The 23,943-nt window shown below is 41.5% G+C and overlaps 1 protein-coding gene across 4 annotated transcripts in view; it reads right to left on the bottom strand.

Moving 5' to 3' along the window:
* Nucleotides 1–23,943, bottom strand: part of NELL2 (neural EGFL like 2) — a 355,587-nt gene that overhangs the window by 287,505 nt on the left and 44,139 nt on the right. Inside the window, exons 1-3 of one of the 4 annotated variants that reach the window (XM_084747854.1) lie at nucleotides 8,177–8,422; nucleotides 7,486–7,571; nucleotides 6,960–7,088 (exon numbers count right to left, since the gene is read on the bottom strand). In XM_084747854.1, coding sequence (XP_084603980.1) covers nucleotides 6,960–7,088; nucleotides 7,486–7,549 — 193 coding nt within the window. In that variant the 5' untranslated portion in view covers nucleotides 7,550–7,571; nucleotides 8,177–8,422. Of the gene's footprint in view, nucleotides 1–6,959; nucleotides 7,089–7,485; nucleotides 7,572–7,914; nucleotides 7,934–8,106; nucleotides 8,125–8,176; nucleotides 8,423–23,943 lie in introns of those variants that run through there. The other 3 variants (XM_084747856.1, XM_084747855.1, XM_084747853.1) reach the window with 3 other exon arrangements.

Here is a 23,943-nt window from a genome sequence, read left to right as displayed (position 1 = left end):
GTGAGAACCAGGAACAAAAAACAAACAAACAAACAAAAAATAGAACAGTAAGATACGGAATTTGTGTGATTTGGTCAGAGAAGTGCATGGAAGGCTAGAGGGAAAACGGGGTGTTTGCTAACAGTGTTCCATTTTTATTTAAGTCTGGGGGCTTAGAAAGTATTTGCTTTACAAGCATGAGGATCTGGAGACACACACACATACACACACACACACACACACACACACACACACACACACACACACCTGGGAGCCAAATAAGCCAAATAGTGGTGGTTCACATCTTCAATCCCAGCACTCACGAGGAAAAGGCAGGTGAATCTCTGTGACTTTGGGGCCAGCCTGGTCTACAGAGTGGGTTCCAGAACAGCCAGGGCTACACAGATAAACCTTATCTTTAAAAAGTCTAACAAAATAATAGATAGATAGATAGATAGATAGATAGATAGATAGATAGATAGATATAAAGCTGAGCATGTGGTACATGCCTACAATATCAGCTCTGTGGAAGCAGAGTTGGGCAGATCCTTTGTACTCACTGACTAGCAAGCACCAAGCCACTTAAAGACCCTGTCTCAAAAAGCAAGGTGAGTAATTTCTAAGGATTGAAATTAAATTTGACCTTTGGCCTCCACAAGCATGCTTGTACATATGCATGCATGTACACACACACACACACACACACACACACACACACACACACACACACACGTTCACACATAGATCAAGAGCCTTTTATTAGAATAGGAAAGATGGCTTAAAGACATTTTATGAAAAAGCAAAAGTTCACTCATCACACTCTCAATGATGTAAAAACAACAAACTTACTTGAAAGACTTTTTTTTAAAAGAGAGCTCCAAAGTTCCCTACTTGCACAAGATTGCCTAGGAAAACAGTGTTTCAGCCGTCACAGCACTCAGGGGCCACTGCAGCTGTTTTCTGAGTCTGGTTGGCTACTGCACAAGGTAACAGCAGACCTCAGTGTCACCCGTGCATGTTTTCCAGTGTGCAAAATACAATGGTGAGGGATAACAGGGCTTCACTGGAATTTCCAAGCTATGCCTGGGAGACCAGGCAATGTATGACAGGGTCAGAAACCCGGAAGTCATATCAAATACCATATCATATTATATCTTTCCCAGCCACAGTGGCATTGCTATGGTTTAAATAGATGAGTATCTTCAAAATATGCTGGCGCAACGTAAAACCTACAGTGATGGTATTGATGGAGGCCCTGGGGAGAGCAGCAAGTCTTGAGTGCTCCATCCTCACTGAGAGAATTAATGTTGCTACACAAGAGGTTGAAAGGAGATGCTGTTTTCTTTCTACCATAGGAGGACAGAGGAGCCACCCACGAGGAATGTCCCTCGCCAGAGCAGAATCTCAATGACATAGAAAAACAAGAACAAACTAAGTTCAGCTCAAAGATAACAGAAGGAATGAAACTATAGGATTGAACAGTAGATGACAGATAGATAGATAGATAGATAGATAGATAGATGGATGGATAGATAGATAGAGAGATAGATAGATGGACAGACGGACAGACAGACAGACAGACAGACAGATAGATGGTAGATAGATAGATAGATGGTTGGTAGATAGATAGATAGATAGATAGACAGACAGACAGACAGATAGACAGATAGATGGTAGATAGAACTGAGACCCAGGGAAGTTTTGCAAATACAAGCAGCACTGACACACTTCAGCTGAAGTAAACAAAGACATATTCAAAATAAACAAATCAGAAATGAAAGAGGAAATGTTACAGTTGGTCACACTGAATGTAAACGATGCTAAGAGAGTAAATAATATAACTGATATTAAGCCTAAAAATGGAAACCCTGACATGTTCCCCAAAATTCTATCTGTTCAGTGCCTAATGCCAAAGCTACCTCCACCGGTTTAGGTATTTCTTACAGATGCAGCCATTTCCATGCAACAAAATACATTAGTTGCCTATGGCTGATGAATCAACACAAGAAAATAGTGATTTTTTATCAGTTATCATTATATTTATTATTTCACAATTCAGGAGATCAGAAATCCCAAATTAGTTTCACTGGACAAAAATCAAGATGAAGATATGGTGTGTTCCCTCTCATAGCGCAATGGGCAAGTGTTCCCTTGTCTTTTCAGGCACCTGGAGACCTCCTGTGTTCTTGGCCGACTTCCATCTTCAAAGGCAGTGATGGAGGGACTAGTTTTTCTCACATCACACCACTCTGATGCTGACTCTGCTGACTAACTACATGAGGCTGATGCAGATAATCCTTGACAGCATCATTAAGGTGAGCTCACGTATCGTGGGGAAAGCTTACTTTCCCCAAGTCATAACAAAGCTCCTGGGTTCCAACAGTAGAGTATGCAGGCCCTAGGAAGCCCTTAGTCCACCTACACAAACTATCTTTGTACAATATTAACTTTTCAATTTGGTTATGTTGGCATGCTCTACCATGGAATCCCAGTCCCTGCTTCACACATTTACTTGCTGTCATTCCACAACCCCTGTATCTCCAATCCTCTATATTTCCATTTTTTTCCAAATGTACTGTGCTCATTCTAGGCCTGAGCTATGTTATTTGTTCATATCCTCTGTGAGTATGTTATTCTTGCTCTCTGAATGCCCACAGCCTCATAGATAGATAGATAGATAGATAGATAGATAGATAGATAGATAGATAGATGATAGATAGATAGAGATCCTTTAAATGTTATATATACTTGTATATGTAAATGATACACATATCCTTTATCTATCACTGTAAATGACTCATCAAAGATATTCTTTCTAACCTTGAGCCTCCCTGAACTCCTATTATGCTACCAATTTTTCATGTAATTCATCTTAATAATGATTAAGTTATTATATCTATAGTTGTTTGGTAGTTAATTTTAAGGCACTATGAAACTTTAACTTCTTGATTTGCTACATACCTAACACCCAAAAGTACAGTAATTGTACAACAATAATTTGGATGAATGAACTTAGATTATAACGGTATTTCATTTTATCATCAAGTCTACTGAAGCTCAGACAAATAAGGACTCCCACCCTTGTAGCTTAACTTTTGGCATTCTGCCTGGGTCTACCTGATTTCCAAGCACATCTCTGAATCACTGTGTTATTGTACTCTATCAGCGAGCATCCACAGCCATTACTCCCAAACTCACAGATGTCCACTATGATCGTTAATCTTCACTGTCAACTGGATTTAGGATTACCATAGACACAGACATACCTCTGCTTGTATCTGAGAGGATACACAAAGTTTAACTATAAAAGACCCACCAGGAATGTGCGTGGCTCAGGGACTGTGGTCTCAGACTGAATAGAAAGGAAACTGGGAGAAAGTAAACAGAAAACATCAGGAGTTATCTCTCTCTGCTTCCTATGCACAAACACCTGGCCCTCACCGTCTCATGCTCTTCACCTGTCTCCCTTCTCAAATTCTGAGCCAAAATTAATCATCCCTTCAAATTGTTTTTTCAGGGGTCTTGTCACACCAATGAGAGGTGTAGCTCACACACTCGTTTAAGACAAGCCGTCATCACCTGCTTCCTGCTGTAAAGAAATCACTGACCAAGTCACTGGCCCACCACCAAATACCTATGGACACTTTTTCCTTCTAAATGTGAAAGTTATTTAAGAAGAATTACTAAGCTTACTTTTAAATTATCAACTAAAGGGAAAACGTTTTGATCGTATCTACCCTTCAGGGGTTAATGAGATTATACAATGTACAAACCCCTCAGAAGGCACTGGCATAAGACAACAGAGGAGACTGTCCATTTTAGGAACCTAGAGGATTTGTTAGGATCAAAGAGCTAAAACCCATGCTAACTTTGTGTGCATGCTCTATTCCCTGTGATGTCTCATATACACGGAGAAAAAGAAAATTATTATGACCATTATCTGGCAAAATACTAGCTAGGCACCAAAGCAAGGCAGGAGAACTGCATCCATGGTTGCAGTGGACTTGAGGCTCTGCACACTATGCTGCAAGCGTTTTCATTGCCGGCATACACTCTGGTGGTTTTAAAGTATAACAAGTGTTGGTTTGGGGGAAGTATCAGGTTACATCCAGAAATGACTAGAACCCCAAACTACCGCCCAGACATATTAGATAATTATTATAGCAGGCATAATACAAAGCCCACATGTATTAAGGGATGGTTGAATTTAAAATCTCATTAAAATTTCATAGCAACTATAAATCAAATTTTAGTAACAATAAAACGTTGTTGTGATATTATGGTTGCTGTTACAATAAAAAGTTATGATTTGGAAGTATACGTTTTACTATGAATATAAAACAAAATGTTAAATAATAGATTCATATATCACTATAATTTACAAATACCATTCATAGCTCCCAAGTGCAAAAATCTCAGAAATAAGAAAGAGAACAATGAAGTAGCCAAAATGAAAAATACTAAGTAAGTAAAAGTCATGAGGTGAACATACTTTGAGATTTCTCATTTCAAATTGAAGAGATAGAAAGGTAGTCTTGCTATCTATGGTTATCTATGAACTATGGTTATCTATGAACCATCAATGGTTCAGAAGTCATTTCCCTTATTTAGGATGTATTTGTTACCACAGAAAACTTGTACATGAAATTTTTTATGAAGTCTGAGAGCATCTCATGGGTTCTATAAATTTTTTTCTATTCCTGCTATGACATTTTACACACTATATAAAATACTGGCAGCATTCTCAATTCACTAAAAATGGAGCCTCAAAACTCCTTGTGGTCTGAATGCTTTTGTCTCTCTAAGCCCCAGGGAATCCGGTGAAACAGCACAATGCAGGGCTGAGTTCTTAACAAAGCTGCTGCCAGCCTAGCATCCAGGAAAAGACCTATCCAGGGCAATGCAGAGGCACCAGTCACTCACAGGCACCCTTGCCACTGACTTCAGAATTCAAGTCTTATAGTAAGAGAAATTACTAAGGTGCAATCAATACATCACTAGCATGTGCCTTACAGGTCACAGTAGACAGTAAGTAGGGATTAATGCAGAAAGTGCTGTTCATAATGTGTCAGGAAGTGTAAGTTCATATCTTTGAATGAAAACCATATTTATGGAGCATTTTCTCTTTCTAGTATTGAGCTTAGTGTTAGGTAGGAAACAAAAGAAGTTCACCAGTGAAAACTGGCACCACCAGCTGAGGACAGTTCAGAGAGAATTTACAGCATTTGCCATGTATTTTTTTTTACATTGTGTGTACTTTAAAGAAACTGGATATTTATATAGAAATAAATACTGTTTTTAATTAACCAGCAAAAGAAAGTCCATGCCCTGAGACTATTAACTAGAAACTGTCAAATTCCCCAATATGTAATTAGCCAATTTCCTCACATAAAATGTACATTTCTGGAGGTTGCTGTGACAGACACTCTGTATAGGAAGCTAGCATCCTTAAGAAGACGAAAGGGAATCTTTGAGGTTATCAAAACAATTCAATACAATTGGTTTTGGTTGTTGGAAACTTGGTTTGTAAAGCCTTCTAGTTATTCAGCCTGTCAAGTCCTGAAACAACTTAGTTCCTTTTCTGCAGAGACTAACACTAAAAGATAAAAATAATAAATACTATAAGCCAATATCCTATATCTAATTACCTTTCTATTTAACTCTGAATTTTTGCTGACAACTGAGCTCTATTTCCTTGATTACGTTTGGTCATTGTTTTCAGCGTCCCAGCCCCACCCTCCACAAAGCATCTGAAACTAAAGAAGGTATTATAAACACTTGTCACAATAAAACCACCAACTAATAATGTTAACTGAAATCCTTTTTTTTTTTAAGATTAATTTTACTTTCTCATACAAACTCCTCTCTAAAGCAACACATGTCAGTTTCTCCCTTTCCCTACAGAGCTTAGGGGCTGCTGTCCATGGTGACACAGCTTGCTATATGCGACAACAGCGCCACCACAGAAACATTCTATTTGCATCCAGTGTCTGCTTCTTGAGGGCAGAGTGCTGGGTTGGCTGCATTTTGCATAGCCAAAGCTTCGGTAATTATTAAGTTGCACGCCTTCTTTGGAAGCCATTGCTCCTAATAGCAAAAGAAAACCCCGTGTGTGGTGGGGGAAGAAGCCTTGGATACAGGAAATTAAACCTTGTCCCTCATGCCTTCCTCTCTACTTAACCATAAGTCTCATCTCTGAGGACAGCCTGGCCACCTTTTAGACCCTCAAGCTAAGTACGTTCCCACAAGCCAAGCAGTCTTCAAACGCCTTACTCAATCAATTTGCCGGCATTTTTTACTGAAATTTAGTTTTTACTGAACAGTATATTTAAATTTATTTTGAAATATGGATATGTATGAATAGCCGATGTCCACTGATTCCAAAAAGAAAAAAGTTTTAAAACTGTATGTACACTCAATTATGGTGATAGGGGGCTGTGCTTCTGGGTGAACATACCATTGAAATGATTTCAAAATGATTGTAACAGTATCATTCTCTGCCCCTCGCCACTGGTGGAGACGGAAGAATGGGAGCTTTCCATGGTGATCTGGCTTCAACTACAGTGACACGCAGTAAAAATCCCTTACAAAAATTCCTCTCAGCCGGCACTAAGGCGCCGAAACTTTGGGAGGTCAGTATCTTAACCAAGATTGAGCTGTCTTGTTTCCTTCCCAAATCCATTCCGCCCAAATGAGGCGTTTGTGTTACAATTTATTGTTCCCCAGACGCCCAAATCACCCATCTGCCTCTAGAGTTTCGAGTCGGTAATTAAGGCACTATCTATTAGAACCGCCAAGTGCACCAAGAGAGGAGGAAGGCTCCCCGAGAAAGGAGGGGAAACCCTGAAAATGAGCCGGCCCTGGGCACATACGGATCCCTCGCCCCAGCTGGGATCCTCCGCTCTGGTGCAGCGCCAAGTTAGAGGGAGCCACAGGGCCAGCTCCCCCCACCACACAGGAAGCTTCGCACTGGACCATACCTTGGAAGAGGAAGGCTTTCGTCCCATTATGCAGTCCCGGGACCTGGCGCACTCCAGCAGTGGACTCTCCAAGTTCTAACTCTGTTAAGACGTCAATCTGTAGGGAGGGGTCCACACCAAGCCCCCAAACTGGTGGGAGTGAGGAGGGAAAAGAAAGAAAAGAAAGAAAGAAAGGGGGCCATTAAAACGTAAGCCTTCACAGCAGCAAAAAACGCGTCTTGGCGACAATATTGGGAAGTGCTGACAAGAGGCGACTTGCTTCTCCACTGGGAGAGCCTTACCTGGACTAGCTGTCAAGCTTAAAATAGCAGAGCGCTGGGTCCCATCTACATGACCTACTTTAAGCCCTTCTCTGTGCAAAGTTCCCCCTTAGCCACAGACTCCAAGGGTGTGACCTGCCTTGTTGTCCCCAGAACAAACACAGAGAGGACCTAAATGCAAACCCGCGCCCTCCAGAGCTCCCCAATCCAGAGGGATGCGAGGAAGCAACCCGATGGCATCCCGGCCCAGCGCGGCGGCCACTCACCCGCTCCGAGCCCGAAGATCACGCAGAACGCTCTCAGTAACACCCGGGACTCCATGGCGTGCATTGGCTCAGTCCATCGTCTCCCTCTTTAAAAATAAAAATAAAAACCAAGAGGTGCTGGGAGTGAAGCGGGAACGCCTTGCCAGCCCCTCCTGCGACCGCCTCGCCCTCGCTACCCGGGCTCAGATGCCTAAGACCGAACGGGGCGACCCCCCCGGGTGCGCGCCGAACTTGGAGCCGCCTCTGCACGCATTGCTCCCGCACGCGGCGGGCCGCAGTCAGGTCAGGCTCTCGGAGACCTGAAGGGACCTGCACCAAGAGGCACCCCGCCGAGCCACGCGGCCCGGGAGCGCACACGGAGGAAGGGAGGCGGCCCCGGGAAAGCCGGGCCGGGCCGCCCCGCACCCTCCCGCGCTCCCGCGCCCGAACCTGTTGGAAAGGCGGAGACAATGGCGAGAGCCTGGAGCCGCGGAGACCGCTCCGGGAGGGCGGGGCACGAGCCGGGGCGCGGGCGGGGCGGCCTCACCCCCCCTCCTCCACACACACCTCCCCGCACACGCAGCGCCTGGTCCAGCCAGCCTGCCCAGCAGCCGCCCTCCACCACCCTTGCCCGTCTGCAACCTCAGCCTCCGGTCGGGATCCTAAGATCTCAATGCCAGGTGCCAAGTTGATAGGCGGCGTTTGCTCTCACCCCTCGAAATAGGGCGCGTGTCTCCAAAGCCCGGCGGAGAGAAGGACCACCCAGCCGCAGGAGGCGAGGTTTGCAAAGAAAGGTGCCCAGGCGCCTTGAGCAAAGGAGGGAAACCCGCACTCAGACACTCAGACAAGGCAGCCCCGGGCGCAGGGCACCCCCTCTCGGACGGGGAAAGGAACCCCGCCAAAGCACGCAGGACTCCTAGGTGAAGCTGGACAGGCGAAGGAGACTGGTGGAGATGGGTGGTGAGCGCGGAAGCCTGGCCAGCCCCGCCTGAGAGAATCTTTGCCCAGGGCGGGGCGCTGGAGAGCCTCCAGGCACAGACTGCACACAGAACTTAGCCAGTAGTCAGGAGCTGCTGGACAGCTCCAGGACCTCTGGAGCCAATAAGAGGACCTCACACAGTAGCAAGGGTTAAAGGACAGAGCTAGAAATTCTACCCACTAAGAAAAGCGTGGGTACTTGTTAGAATGAATAGATGATACAGATAAGATGGATGGATGGATGGATGGATGGATGGTGGGTGGTAGGTGGGTGGATGGATAGTTGATGGATGGATAGATGGATGATGGTGGATGGATGGACAGATGCTAGGTGAATAATTTATTGGTGGGTAGGTAGATACATAGATAGACAAATAAACGTATTTTTATTAGGCAGATGATTGAGCCCGACTGAGATGCCCGACTCCATTGTTGACCATACTCATCCCTCCAATACATACTTAGGACTGAAGAGTGGGAGTATGTGTGAGTCTTAGATGACCAGATAAATAAATACAAAATCAACTGGCACATATATTTTTTAAGAGCTACCTAAAATTTGCGATGATTCTTAAGTCAGTTATCTTCTATCATAGGTAAGTTTAAAAGTTTGAAGAGTGAGTAAAATGTTGATCTGTTTTGATCGAGCTCTGAACCCTCCTCCAATTAGATGGTGTCTGTTTTCAACAAGATCTGATCCAACTCCAGTAAGTAAAATCTACCGGGTAGTCTGAGGCTCCAGAAGTATGTCCCATATTGCATATATCACTTCAGACATTGCTGCATACGTCACAGTAATATATCTACCCTAGTTCTTGGAATTTTTAAGGGGGAGAATCAGAATTTTGGAACTTTAAATTATTTGATGAGTAGACTTTTATACTACATTCTAAGACAATTCTTATAAACTTTGAGAACTATTCCAGCACTTACATGTGATGGCTGAAGGACATGTATGCACCAAATAAAGCAGACAAAAGGAAACTCTTTCCTGGGTGAATTAAAGATCTTTCTACTATAGTACATTCAAATATTATCCTGCATTAATAATATCAACAAAGGCTACATGTTATGCATGTTAGTGAAAACTGCTATGTATTGCTGGAAAAGACATGAGAGGAGTGTCAGCAGAGACACACGTCCAGGGTTCTCACTACATTCTTATGTGCGGAGGAGGCGGAGTCAGAGGGTGAGTCAGAGTGAAGCTCTGTGAGAAGAATCTGCTGATGCTGAACATGAAGACGGGAAAGTGGGGAAGAGCTGTGAGCCAAAGAGTTCAGCAAACCAGGTACAGGAAAGGGCGAAGAAACACTCTCTTCCAGAACCTCTGGCAAAGAACAGTTTCGCCAGAACTTGGTTTAGCACAAGGCTCACTTTAGACTCCTAGAGACATGTCCAATAACAAATTTATGTTGTTAGAACCAGATAATTTTATGATTTATTACTAAAATGTCTATTTAAAAAATAATATATTGACTGCAAGAGTGCTGGTGGACTCCAGCATGGAATGGGGCCTGCCAGTAGCACCCCATAAAGATGGGCATCGTGCCACACATATAATCCCAGGACTCAGAAAGTAAAGACAACAGGATCAGAAGTTCAAAGTCATTCATCTTCAGATCCATTGTGAGTCCAAGACCAGTTTATGAGACCTTGTCATTCATTCATCCATGAATAAATAAACATCAACTCGCTACAAAATGAAATTTTAGTCAAAACAGTTGACCATACTACACTTTAAAAGTGTCTCTGTCTCTCTGTCTGCCTCCCCCCTCTGTCTCTCCCCATTAGCATACATTAATGTCCAGCATTTTATTCATAAAGGAGCTTTATAGAAACAAAAGAAAGCACTCAACATGCTAAAAGATGAGAGTTAGAGCTTGGCAGGGAAAGTTGTAGCTGATACAGTGATTGGGAAAACATGGGAGATGGGGTTTCAGACTCCATAGAAAACCTAAGACAATGTATATTTTATCATACGTACTAAATAATGAACTATGACCAAAGCCAGAAAGGGTGAGATATGTCTGCTCTGTCTGACAAGACAAAGACATCTACTATATCAAAAGGGGGGGGAGACTATATCTACTCTGCAAACTTGATAGGATAGCTCCATACATTGCCTCTTTAAAAATAGACCCCCATGGCTCATTACTCCCTTCTGTCTTCAGAGCCAACCACAGTAAGGAAAGTCCTATTATACTTTCTCCAGTTCTCCAAATACAATTTGGAAATCTCCTCTGATCTTACAGGATTTGTACAATAATATTAAACCATTTCCACAACCCAGGATAATCACTCTTTCTTAGACTTAATAATAAGTGCAAAATATATTGGCCACATAAAGTAGCATATTCAGATTCTAGGAGTTAAGATACAGACATCTTTGGGTAACCACTCTTCTAATAGCTAAAATACTTTTAAAAATATCTAAATATGTATAGATTCCATATGTTAAGATAATCACAACACAGAGTTAGTAAAGAGGACTATATGATAGTAAGGATTGCTCACTCTAACTTAAATGGTAATACATGATGTGTCTGTATAGATAATGGAACATGTTTATATATGCTGTAACACCATTTAAAATGCTACACAGATCTGTATAGATAGTGGAACATGTTTATGTATGCTGTAACACCATTTAACATGCTACACAGAGATGTAAAACTAAAACCATAGTAGATAAATTGAAGTACAACTTGAAATAAATTAAGAAAAAGGTTCATGGAACACACAGTACAAAGAAATGAAAATAATAAAATAGACTATAACTCAAACATTGATAATTACAATAAAGGTAAATGATCTAAAACATAACAAAAGGCTAAGGGTTTTTTTTTTTCAGAATAGATTTGGAAATATAAACTAACTAAATATGATTAAAAGGAAATCACTTCGAATAAAAATAATTCAGTTAAAGGTAGAGGGTATTTTAAGGTATCTTAAACATGAATACATCAAAAAGAGAGTGGAAGTGGCTGTAAAATTATTGAAAAAGCAAGTTTACAGCAAAACAAATTAACAAGATGACAACAAAGATCTCCCACATACAGGCAACCTGAAAGACACTTGTGCAATCATAAGTGGTCAACTTGAAAGAAACATGGAGCAACCTCAATGCAAATGCACCCACCTGGCAGAGAAGCATCAAAATACATGGGCATTTTTCCCCCAAAGAAACAACGGCACAGCTAACGTAAGGAACAGGCAAATCAACAGTTATATTTAGAAACTTCTGTATTTTGCTCTTAGAGTCAGTAAACATGGCTACTGCCATCTCTACTCAACATCACTTGCACTAGACAGCCGAAAAAGTAATAACATCAGGTGAGAATAATCCTTCCCCCCCTTCACACAGATATACACACCCAAAAAACAACAACAAAAAGACAAAAGAGTAAGGAACATTCCCCACTCTATTTTTATAAAACAATCAGTATTTTATGCTAAAACTATACAAAAGAGTAACAACCTACCCAGATCTAGCCAATGGACAGAACATTCTCCACAGTAGAGTGGAGAGTGGGATATGACTTTCTCACGTACTCTGGTGCCTCACCTTTGACCATGTCCCCTGGATGGGGAGACCTGGTGGCACTCAGAGGAAGGACAGCAGGTTACCAAGAAGAGACTTGATACCCTATGAACATATACAGGGGGAGGTAATCCCCCTCAGGAACAGTCATAGGGGAGGGGAGTAAGGGGAAAATGGGAAGGAGGGAGGAATGGGAGGATACAAGGGATGGGATAACCATTGAGATGTAACAAGAATAAACTAATAAAGGAGAAAAAAAGAAAAAAAGAGTAACAGAAAAAGCAAGAGGTACAATAAAAAACAAAATGTACCTTTTGAACATGCACACAAGATCTTTAATGAAATATTAGTAAGCCAACTGGCAATATATAAAAACAACACTACAAACAGGAGGGCGTCGTTCTAGTAATGCAAGGCTGAGGAAAGTGTCTGATATCAATCAAAGCAAACTGCTAAACTTGTCATCTAGCCAAGAAAATCATGTGATCACACCAACTGGCCCAAGGACAGCATTTGACACACATCAGCAACTAGTCATAAGATAGTAAATTGTTTTCTCAGGATTAAAATTAGAAAATAATGCCATAACTCTAATGGGCGTATAGAAAGATTCTATATCTTACCTAACAAGGGAAGGCTACATGGCAAAGGTACTGTCAATGCATTTGAGGGTTAAAAAAAATAGTTTCTCTCATAAAATATGAAACAATTTTCCTTCAGAAACATAGGTAGGTCATGCTAAATTTACAAAGGGCCAAAGAAAAAGTTCTGAGGACAGTGACTTCTGTAGACAAAAATGTACAGAACATAAAACATGCACCATTTGGTCATATGTCTATACAGTACTACCAAGGAATGCATTCACAGTGCATTAAAATAATTATTTAAATTTTTTTAAATTAGAAAACATAGGGAAAATTTCCGTTGGTAACTTTAAAACACTGCTAAGAAAACAAGGACAAAAAGATCTGCAGTCCCTGTGGATGGGATTTGCTATTGATGTGGCATTTGTTAACTTCACCCTGAGCAAAAGAGTCAAAACAATCCTAACCAGAAGGATCTTTGCAGAAACCAGTGAACTGATTGTCAAATGCATAAAAAATATGGAAGCCAAGAGTACTTTTGTAAAGAATAAGATTGGAGGGTGCAAAACATGTGACTTCCATAATACACAATAGCACTGCACATATCCTGGCTGTGCAGTCTGAGGACAGACATACAGAGAAAACAGAGCAAGGGGTATAGAAATAGATATGTGTGCATGCATACTTAACTTACAAAATATAAAAATCTGGCCATGAATAGGAACAATCTTTTGAACAACTGTACATCCTCAGTAGGAAGAGGGGATGGGGAAGAAGAAAAGGACTTGAGTCTTCTTCTGTCTGCCTTGGACTGATTTGAACTGGAACATGAACAGTATAAACACTAAACTGTAACGCTTTCAGGAGAAACTGTTCATGATTTTGGTCTTTAAATAGAACATAAAGTTCATATGTATTTTTAAATGATAACACTGTACTTCATTAAAATAAAAACTTGGCTTTTTAAAGATACTATTAAGATGATTAAAAGTTACACAATAACAGGAAACATTTGCAAAGTCATGTCTAACAAAAGACTTGATTCTAGATTATATTAAAACCCTTCACTAAAGCCAAAGAAACCTAAGAAAAAGCACATTTGAATAGTCAATTTACCAAAAACAAACACACAGAAGCCAAAAAAATTGTATACTGACAATGTCCCACCATCAGTAGTCATTACATAAACACAAACCAAAATCCAGAAAAGTAAATATTACTAGAATTGCCAAAAATTACAAAGGCTGACAATGTAAAATAAATGCAAAAGACATCAGATGCAATGTGACCCAACCTTGGATTCCCCGATAGTAACCAGAAGGTAAAGGCCTTTGGAAAACTGTTTGGAAGCTTCTTGCAAAGTAAAGCATTCACTACTATACACCCTTAAGAAATGAGACTATAACCAGGCACAGTGGTGCACACCTGTAATCCCAGCATTCAGGGAGGCAGAGGCAGGTGAATGTCTGTGAGTTCAAATCCAGCCTGGTGTAGAAAAAGAATCCCTGTCTCAAAAAAAAAAAAATATTGCGTCATCATTTCAGAATGTGTGTGACCACTTTGCTCATTATAATCAGATACTGGTAACAAAATAGATGAATGTGAACTGTAGTACATGCATGCACACTGGAATACTGCCCAACAACGAAAAGTACAAAATTAATATACAAAGCATAATGCCTCCATCACACCCAATGTGTGTGTGTGTGTGTGTGTGTGTGTGTGCACGCGCGCGCGCACACACACGCATGCATGCATTTGCATGTGGTGTGTGTATGTGTGCGAGTTTGCGTTTGTGTGTGGTATGTGTGTGTGTGTGAGCGTGTGCACGTGGGGGCGTTTGCGCGTGGTGTGTGTGTGTGTGTGTGTGTGAGTGTAAGGGACAGGATGTGCATGTCATGTGTGGTGGTCAGAAGACTATCCAATGTAGGTAGTTCACTCTTTCACCTTTATGCAGGTTCCAGGAATAGAACTCAGTGGGAAGTGGGTTTTACCCACTGTACCATCTCACTGGCTTCTCACTTCATTCTCTGCTTTTCACTGCACAGTAACAGTAGGCAACTTTCTACTTCCGCTCGAGTTCACACGGAGGAGAGGCTTGGACGTTGTCAAGCTACACACAGTCTGAAGCCTCTGTAACTCCACCTGGGGTCTGACAGGAAATTAGACTTAGGGCTGTGAAGGTTTGTCAAAACATAAGATGTAAAGTATCAGAAAGATCCTGGAAGCAAAGCTGGGCTAGGAAGAGCATAAGCAGATTTAAAAAAAAAAAAAAAAAAGATACCTACAAAAGTAAAATGAAAAGAAAAACTAGGAGGAAAAAAAAAACAGAATAAAGAAGCAGAATAATTGCATTCCATGGAGAAACCCTGGTGGCTTTTCTTGCAGCACGGGCTCCTTTGTATTCCAACAATAGAACATGGAGCCAATGCTTGTTTGGAAGACAAGGAGGACAGTGCAGCTTTCACTCAACATTTCTTTGTGTTCCGCATACTTTGAATTACCCATACAACCCAACTAACACTCAGAGATCAAAGCCAATCTTAAAACACAGCTCTAGAGGAGCATGAAAAAAAATCAAGCTTAGAACTTAGGGTCATGGAGCTGCCCCCTTCATTCAAGATCCAGACACAGCCTCCTACACACCTGTTACCAGTGTCTCACAGCATCCTCCTTCCTGTCCACCTAAGAGCTGCTGAGGGCCAAGTCCACCTTACTGAGCATTGTGCAAATGTTAGCCCTACCTGTTCTCATAAACAACCATGTCATGTCAGGGTTGCCCTGTCCCTGTCACTCAAGTTTGGAATCGCTTGTCACTGTGGAAAATGTGATGATTAGAATCAATTCATAGGAAAATGTACATGGGGGAAAAAAGGAGCTGAAAATGTGGGTGAGGTTAAAACACACACATAGCTTTGTGGGCCCAGTCTGAATTACCAATCACATCAGTCTGAGCACCATGAGGTATCAGTTCAAATGCTCAGCCTACCACACCGACCTTATTTTTAACTGCCAACAGTCAGGCATGGTGAGCACTGGCTGCTTTTGCCAGCACATTTCAGTACTTAATGTTCATCGGACTAGAACGAAGCATCCTCACGGAGCCAGCTGCTCTGCTGGCTCCTGGCCTTGTTTATGGCGGCTATTAAAGGATAAGTCTCTGCTTAGCTGAGTGTCTCTCTCTCCTGAAGGGCTAAAGGCCAGGATATTCTTAGTGATGTTCTGAAATTGGCATTGCCTCATCAGCTCTCTCCCTTCATCCTATAAACTTAACTCTAGATATACTCGGAATATAATCATTAATACTTCCATCTTCAAATGAATACCTTTATTGGATTCCCGCTGTTATCTAACTTTTCTAAGACGATACATAACCTTTATCTTAAAGAGAACGTATTAAATACAGACCTAAGGACACAATAATTCAAAATCCTTCCTGAATGATCATAAAATTCTGGCTGCTAGGGCTTAGCTGCTATCACTGGCATCTTCTTTTTTATAAACATGGAGCTGCTAGATGAAAAACTCAGGCAGGCTTCACAGATGCAGGCTTAGGAACAGAATAAGGGATGCTAGCATCTTAAAGGGTTGGCGAGGACCCAGATTCAGCATTAGCTCAAGCAGTGCCTGTTCACACATACCATCTAATCCTCCAGAAGGCAGGAATGGCCCAAGAGGGCTGTCACCATGCCAGAGAACTATCTCTCTGTCTCCAGTTTTACACTCTTGGCCAAAGGCTAAGACTGAGAATGAGAACAGAAAGCAAAGCAGGTGGCACATGATGCTCAGGTCATCCTCATCCTTCCTGGCTCAGGACCACGACAAGAAACAAAACATTCTTGGGAGAATCACCCCTTTTTTCAATGCTGTGATAGAAATATATGATAAGTTCTTAGTTTTCAGAGCAACTCACCAACAAGCCTAATGATAGCTGCAGAAGCACGCAACTACCTAATTCAGAGTCATCTTTTCAGTTTCCTCCAATAATAATTTATTCATGTCTTTGTGTTCATGAAGGTCTAGTTACATGATGGGTACCATCCTCAGGTTACAGGATTACACGCCAGGATCAAAGGACCACTTTGGTCAAAGAACTCTTCTGCAGGATCACAGAATAAGCTGTAAATATAAATTCTGCCTCTGCCTCTTCATGGAAGCCATGCAGTGCTTGCATGCTCGTCCCTGGACTGCCCCAGTAGACTGCCCCAGTCGCCCACATGAAAGCTTACTGTCCTTTCCAGGTCTGTCTAGCTGTCCTCTCACAGTATGTCCATCCCTGACATCCAGGGCTTCCTGACTGTTCTCCGGCCAACAGCACACTCCTGGCATGGGAGCTTTGCACATTTCAGTTCTCCTCTCTGGAAGGAACTTCAAAACAGCTCGTGGCTTGTTTCTCCATCATTTCCAAATGTCAGAATCGTAGTGAGGCTTTCCCAAATGGCCCCACATAAAACTGCTGCTTTTATCACATGCCCAGTGCATCTCGTTGCTGCCTTTACGGACTCAGGCATTCTGCTTTGCACTATCTTATCTGCTTCTTGCCCACACCCCTCACCCCAGAATATGAGCTGCATCCTCTGCAGACTCTGCTCCCTGCTTTATTATTTATATTTGCAGCAGTATGTGGCATGATACATACCACCTGACTAGGGACAATGTATCTGACATACAGTTGGCACAAAGAGCACCTGTTGTTACTGAGAATTGATGAGGCTGAAGGCATCCAAGTTATTGGTGTTTTCTGATGAAGATTTGAGTTTCTGAAATAAAATCTCTTGCAGAAAATTTGCAGTGTTTCTGTAATATAACTTTTTTCTAAACAATGAAAAGTAAATGGCAGCTTATTTTTACTACTTAGGTAAATAAGTGTTTCTGGATTTTATTGATTGTGCACAAAATTGTGCCTCAAAATATCTTAAACACACATTCATTTCCTTTCCTCCCTCTCCCACAGCGAAACCTACCAATGTAACTGACAACTATTTTACCAGTGTTGCAGGCCTATTTGTTACCTTTGTTGCCTTTCCACTTTCTTTATCTAAATATCAACCTTTCTTTTCCTTTGTTTTGATTACAATTGCCCTAACTCCTTCTGTAGGAGAAATGCTATTTTAATTAACAAACTCGGTTGTAAAAAAAAATATATATATATATATAGCTTTATTTTCTATACTTCATATTCAATCTAAAGCACCATTTTTCTGATGCAAGAATAATGGCTTTATCTGTTGAGTGTTTTGCACGAGGAGACTGTCCTGGGAGTGTTAGCCCTGCAAGGCTTAGAGTCGTTCTATAAGATGCATACTCAGGACAGATGGAGCAGGTGGAATGCACAGAGGTGAGATGCCTTTACCAAGACCAAACCGTAACAGGTGGTGAGAGATCTGAGGGTCAAAGTTCATTCTCAAAATGTCTTCACTAGTTACCCTCAAAAAAGCCTTGGCATTGGCTCTTTTAAAGCTGCTGAATAATCCCTCCCTGTGCTCTAGCCAACCCTTATGAAGTATTCCTTACTCATAGGACACTATTGTTCCTTCTGTCCTGTCACTCTGGTCATAGACCTTGGAGGAACTACCAAATATCAAAGAAATAATGTCAAATAGACTGACATTAAGCAGAGAGGCTTGGGCTACCCGAGAAATGGTATATGGAGGCACAAAAGCAGATCTTTCTGGAACTCTCCACACCCTGGGCCTTACATCCTCTTTGATGAAATAAAATTATTAATAATTTCTGTATACACAATTTCTAAAATGAAGGCCTTTCCAGTTCCAAAATGGTATTATTACAAATGAAATATCTAGTAGCACAACAATTTATTCACAATTTTGCTTAAAGTGGTTAGCACAAACATCCAAGCCTGACTTGACTGACAGGATTATTTCAGCACAGTGCAGTGAAGGCCTCTGTCCCCGGTTGGTGCCTCTGTTCTGCTCCGAGAAGGAACAGGGTGAATCTGGCTTTCTCACTGCGCAGCACACAATACCCTGGCCTAAAGCAAGCCGGCTGCAAGCTGTGTGCTCATTCCCAGAGCCTAAACAAGCACGAAGGCTGGGTCCCCCAGGCTTCCTAATTTTGGGTAGCCTCGCATCCTAATAACGAGAATGACAGCTGTCACTGAGGAAGAAGTGTCTGAAATGATAATCCTTGTCTCCAGAAGTGTTTCACCAACTATGACAGCAAACCAATCCTAAAAGTATTTTATTCATTTAGCTATTTAGTTTATGCATATGTATGTTTGTCTGCATGACTTTATGACTACTACATGCATGCAAAAACCTGAGAAGGCCAGAAGAGGGTGCTGAACCCCCACAGACTGGACCTACAGAAAGTTGTGAGCTGCCATGTGCATGCTGGGAAGTGAAGACATCTCTCCAGCTCCCAATTTTTTTATTTTAATTTAATTAATTAATTAATTTATTTTATTTTTGGTTTTTCGAGACATGGTCTCTCTGTTAGCCTTCACTGTCCTTGAACTCACAGCAATTCGCCTGCCTCTGTCTCCCAAGTGCTGGGACTAAAGGCATGCACCACCACGCCCTGCTCCCAAACTGCTTTTTAAAAAAACTTATATACATTATATATCAACAGATTACAGAATTTGAAATTTATACAGTTAGAGTACAATTAAGTGAACACCTAGAAAAAGAGATTTAAAAAGACACACAAACTCGAAGGATTTAAAATTGCATCTCAATATATCTAATCAAAATTAAAGGAAAGAAAACAGATTATATAGATACCTCATCAGAACTGTGAACTTAAAGAGAATAAAATGGAGCCTTGCTGAGTGTGCTCACAACTTTCCTCAGTCACGATCATAAAAAGCGAAACACTGAAAAGGAATGCCAGTCCTCAGCTTTGGATTATCTTAAACACACTTTAAGGAGCATCCCGTATGTCAGCTGTTAGCCTTGCTCTTTTGTTGTTAACCTGGCTAGACAGGGTTGGAGACGCTGCTCACAGGGGGTAACAGGCGTCAGTGACTGTTTCATTAACACATAATCCACAAAACAGTCTCTCTAAGTAATTCAATTTTCATCTAACATAACATAATGATGCTACATTTTCAAATTTGTTCTTTAATCCTCTATCAGCCAATAATTAGAAATGTGTCTCATGTAACACTGTTACCTCAGTTCACATCATCTTTCAGGTGCTGGAAGTTGCCAGATCTGCTGTTTTTATGGGTGCATCTTTCAACAAAAAGAAATTGTATACACCCTTTAAACCAGTCAAAGGCTGAGTGATGTGTCTCGTGGATGTGTAATGTCAAGATCATCAAGCACCTCGTCAGTAACTTTGATATGTTATCATGTAACAATCTAACGAAATTGATTTTCCAAGCTTCTAACTCTCAATTTTGCCTATTATCAAAAGATAATGTACTTTCCTTCCCTGCACCTATGTATCTAGATAATTGAATGCATCAAAGACCTGTGTGTGTGTGTGTGTGCGTGTGTGTGTGTGTGTGTGTGTGTGTGTATGTGTGTGTGTAAAAGCCTGTACTGTCCAATCCACAGCTTTCAAACACTAAGATAACACTGCTGTCTCTAGCAAAGACCAGGTCTCTGCTTTAGCTAAGCTGCGCTTTGTGTGTTCCCAAGGGTTCCTGTGCAGAAGCTTGTCCCTAGATTGGCAATGCTGAGAGGATGGCAATAATTATAGTGTTGGTGGCCCTGCCCTGGTACCCATCTAGTTCACAGGAAACCGAGTTATAAAAGAGACAGGAAGGAAGGAAGGAAGGAAGGAAGGAAGGAAGGAAGGGAGGGAGGCAAACCTGCATGTAGCATCTCTCTTTGCCCTCCTGTTATATCTTGTTTCTCTCTCCTGCATATGCACCAGCCATGAGGCCCTGAGCCCTTCATGACAGAGCACGCGAGGCCACAGAACCTCAGGCTTTCAGCCTTCATGTCTGTAACCTCAACGGAGCATTTTTCTTCTTTGCACATTATCCAACCTAAGCCATTCTGTTGCAATGAAAATGAACTAACACAGCTTCTTCCGTGCTTCAGATATGCTAAATGGAACACTGTTTTCTATAATCATAACTCAGCATACAAAACATGCTTATGATCAGCAGATCCTTTACAGTATCACATGATGAAAACAACAGTTCAGGAAAGAACAGATAAACTTGTACATAACTTAATTTTTTTACTATGTTACTAAGCAAACTATTTACCTCGACTCACATTTTTCCCCAAGCAAGAACTCTTGCACGAGAAGGGCATTTGCACCACACTATGGCAAACACCATTCCAGGCTGTCTTCCTATGATTGCAGGTGTAGCATTACAGGACACTCCTATAAAAGTTACGCTGCAAACTGTAGCAGCAGCCAGTGATCAAATGCCTAGAAACACAGCAGCGTGTGTGTCAGAAGGAATTTCTGTGTTTACACTTTATTTCATTACAAGCAGTTTGTAAAGTGGTATCATTTTGCGGTAGCCTTTGTCTACAAAACCACACAAGAGCAACCTCGTGCAGCTCTCCGGCCTCTCACCTTACTCTAGCTACCCACGCTTTTCTGCTCTGCCATGTACACGCCCTGCCCTCTGCCTCAAACACTTTACATGTGTCCTCCTTATGAGCATCTGTTTGGTGTGTTCTCTTCTTGAACATATTCTAGATACAGTCTATGTCCCCATTTGTTTATCAACAAATTCCCAATGCCACAAACATTAAAGGTGTCAGTATTCACTGAACTTTTCTTTGTTTACAGAGTCAGGCACAAAAACTCTTACATCTTTACTTTAAAAAAAGACAAAATAATGTTTTCAGACTCATTGAATGAGAAAGGTGGAAAATGCCTCCTCCCTTTGATCATGCATCCAAGCTCATTTTTAGCAAGTCTTTGGATCCTGAGCTTTTATGAGGAAGAAAAATAAAGGAATAAAGGGAAAGTGGAGAGAGATGGGGCAAGAAAGCAGAAAGAAACAAAAGAGACCATGTTGTACATAGGTGAGGTTTTCTACACTGGCCATTTGCTCTGTCTATGGTGATCGTCCCTTTGTCTTCCCAGACTTCCCCTCACCCCATTCTGACCTGAGAAACTTGCATCCATCACAAAGTGGTTATGCATCCCTGACACAAGTTCTCTCTCCCTCTCCCTCTCCCTCCCAGCATGGAGTGCTGACTCATCCTCTCAATTCTTCAAGCATGTAGCATTGGGTACCCATTTCTGCTGTGGCACACATCGCGTCAGTGTTACTAAGTTGTTCCATCCTCTATTCCCTCTCCCTAGATTGTACTTTCTACAAAGGCAGGAATTCATTATCCTTGCTCCTACTACTGTAACAAAATACCTTATAAATACAAAATCAACAGGAATGTTACAGTTTTGGAGGACTGAAAGTCTAAGATCAAAGGGCAAGCAGTTTGGTATTAGATAGGAACTGACTCTCTGCTTTATATAAGGAGCCTCCAGGTTTTGTTACATGTGGATGGGAGTGATGAGCAACCTGAAATGGCTTCTTATAAGGAAACTAATCTCATTCGTGAGGGCTCTGCTGCCTTCGGGATTCGAGCACATCCTCCAGGTCCAACAAGTTACTATCATGACACTGGGTATTAGGTATCAATGAGCTCATTGGGAGGGGAGAACACCCTCCAGACACAGCAGCAGGTGCAGATTTCAGTACATGTTTGCTAGCAGGTTGAATGAGGAGAGAGTTCACACTTATCTTCCTGACCACGGAAGTCCAAGAGTAAGGGTAGGGGCAGTGGACAAAAGACATGGAAAAGTTAGAAAAGAGGACTGTGTGAGATAATGATTGGAAAGCAGATTGACTAAAATGAAATGCAAAGAGTGAAAAATAACGACAGAGGTATGGGAGAAAAGATGTGTATTTTAAAGTGGCACAAAAAAAATCCCTACAGTCATTTTTTAAACCTTTGTAATATTCTATAAAACTCTCTTTTTTGTTTCACTGTCCTTACTTTCATTCTTTCCTTACTAACTTACTTTTCCAGCTACCATTTTAGAGAAGCACTTCACAGAGGCTGTCATGCTGTGTCCTGGGGATGCGAGGCAGGGAATTGAGCAGGTGGGCAGTCAGACAGCATGGTCAGTGCAAGGGCGGACTCCTGTAGGTTGAGGTGAGAAAGGGAGGCGACCACCTACTGCATGTTTGCCCCTTCGCTCTTTGCAGCCTTAGTGCCTTCTGCTGAGGTGACATCCCAAGTGAGATCCCCTGACATGATGACACATCCTGAGACCTAAAATATCTACTGCAAGTAACTGCAAAAGACATACCAGATTCCTCTAACTTAAAAATCTTCTAAATCTCACTTAATTGGTAAAGAAAGTTTCATATGTTGTATACTATTCTTACTTTTCCAATTTCTCTGCAGCATAGAAATAAATCCATCCTGTCTAAAGCTGTGCAATGCATCTCCTTTCTGGCCTTGTTAATTCACAATTTGCTGGCAATTTGTGTTAACTATGTAATGGTCACGTAGTGGCCTAAGGGATACAGCTACTTTAACCCAGTCCTGCATCAATATTTGTATTGTTGCTCTTTCCGCAGAACTTCGACATTGACATTTGAAGTCTTTTGATTGTTTTAGGAGTTTAAAACTGCTAATGTGATGAAAATCACTGCATCACTCAGAAGCATTTTTAAGTCATAGCTACTTTCAGGCTTACAAGTAAAATAAATTAAATTGATCATCTTATGTTCTTTTAAACAGAGCTCAATCACACTCTGGTTTCTAAGCAAGCATTGTGACAGGATGTAGAAATGGAAACTGTATTGTGCACTGCATTTTTAATTAACTGTCGTTACTATTCATTGTTTCCATAATGTGAAATCATGTGAAAGAGAGGGGAAGTTTCAGTCCCTTCACATAAGAAACCCCATCCGGAAGCTGTGATAGAAGTGACAAATAGTGGCTGACCAACAGAAAGGAAGGAGCAACTAACCCATGGAAAAGAGTGAGAATCCCCAAACGGGCAGTAGGAAGGGGTCGTGTTTATTCTTACATTCCGACTGTGATTAGCCAAAGGAAAGACAGGAAAAGGAAGGCTGTAAAGAGCAACATTGTAGTCTTCTACAGCCTTGCCCCAGGCACTTAAGAGATCACAAGAGCTGCACTCTGGAAGAGCATCGACATCCTAGCGCAAGTGAGTGTCATCCCAAGGCAAACAGTGATCACATGAGGTTACTGCATTGGTGCAGTAAAAATGAGCAGGGCAAAACAATGTAAAATGAAAAGTTTTACATACAGTTCACACTAGTTTATGTTTATTTATATAAGTGATTTGTAGTCATAATAATGTCTAAAATACAAAAGATTTCTTCAGAAAAATACAAACGTAGTTTTTTCCTAAATCTCCACTATGAACAAACCCTATTGTCACAGGTTGTCACCG

The sequence above is a fragment of the Acomys minous genome (assembly GCF_964271855.1).
Source record: "Acomys minous genome assembly, chromosome: 12".
NCBI classification, from domain to species: domain Eukaryota; kingdom Metazoa; phylum Chordata; class Mammalia; order Rodentia; family Muridae; genus Acomys; species Acomys minous.
Note: the sequence above shows the minus strand (reverse complement) of the source record. Positions and strands in the feature narration are given on the sequence as shown.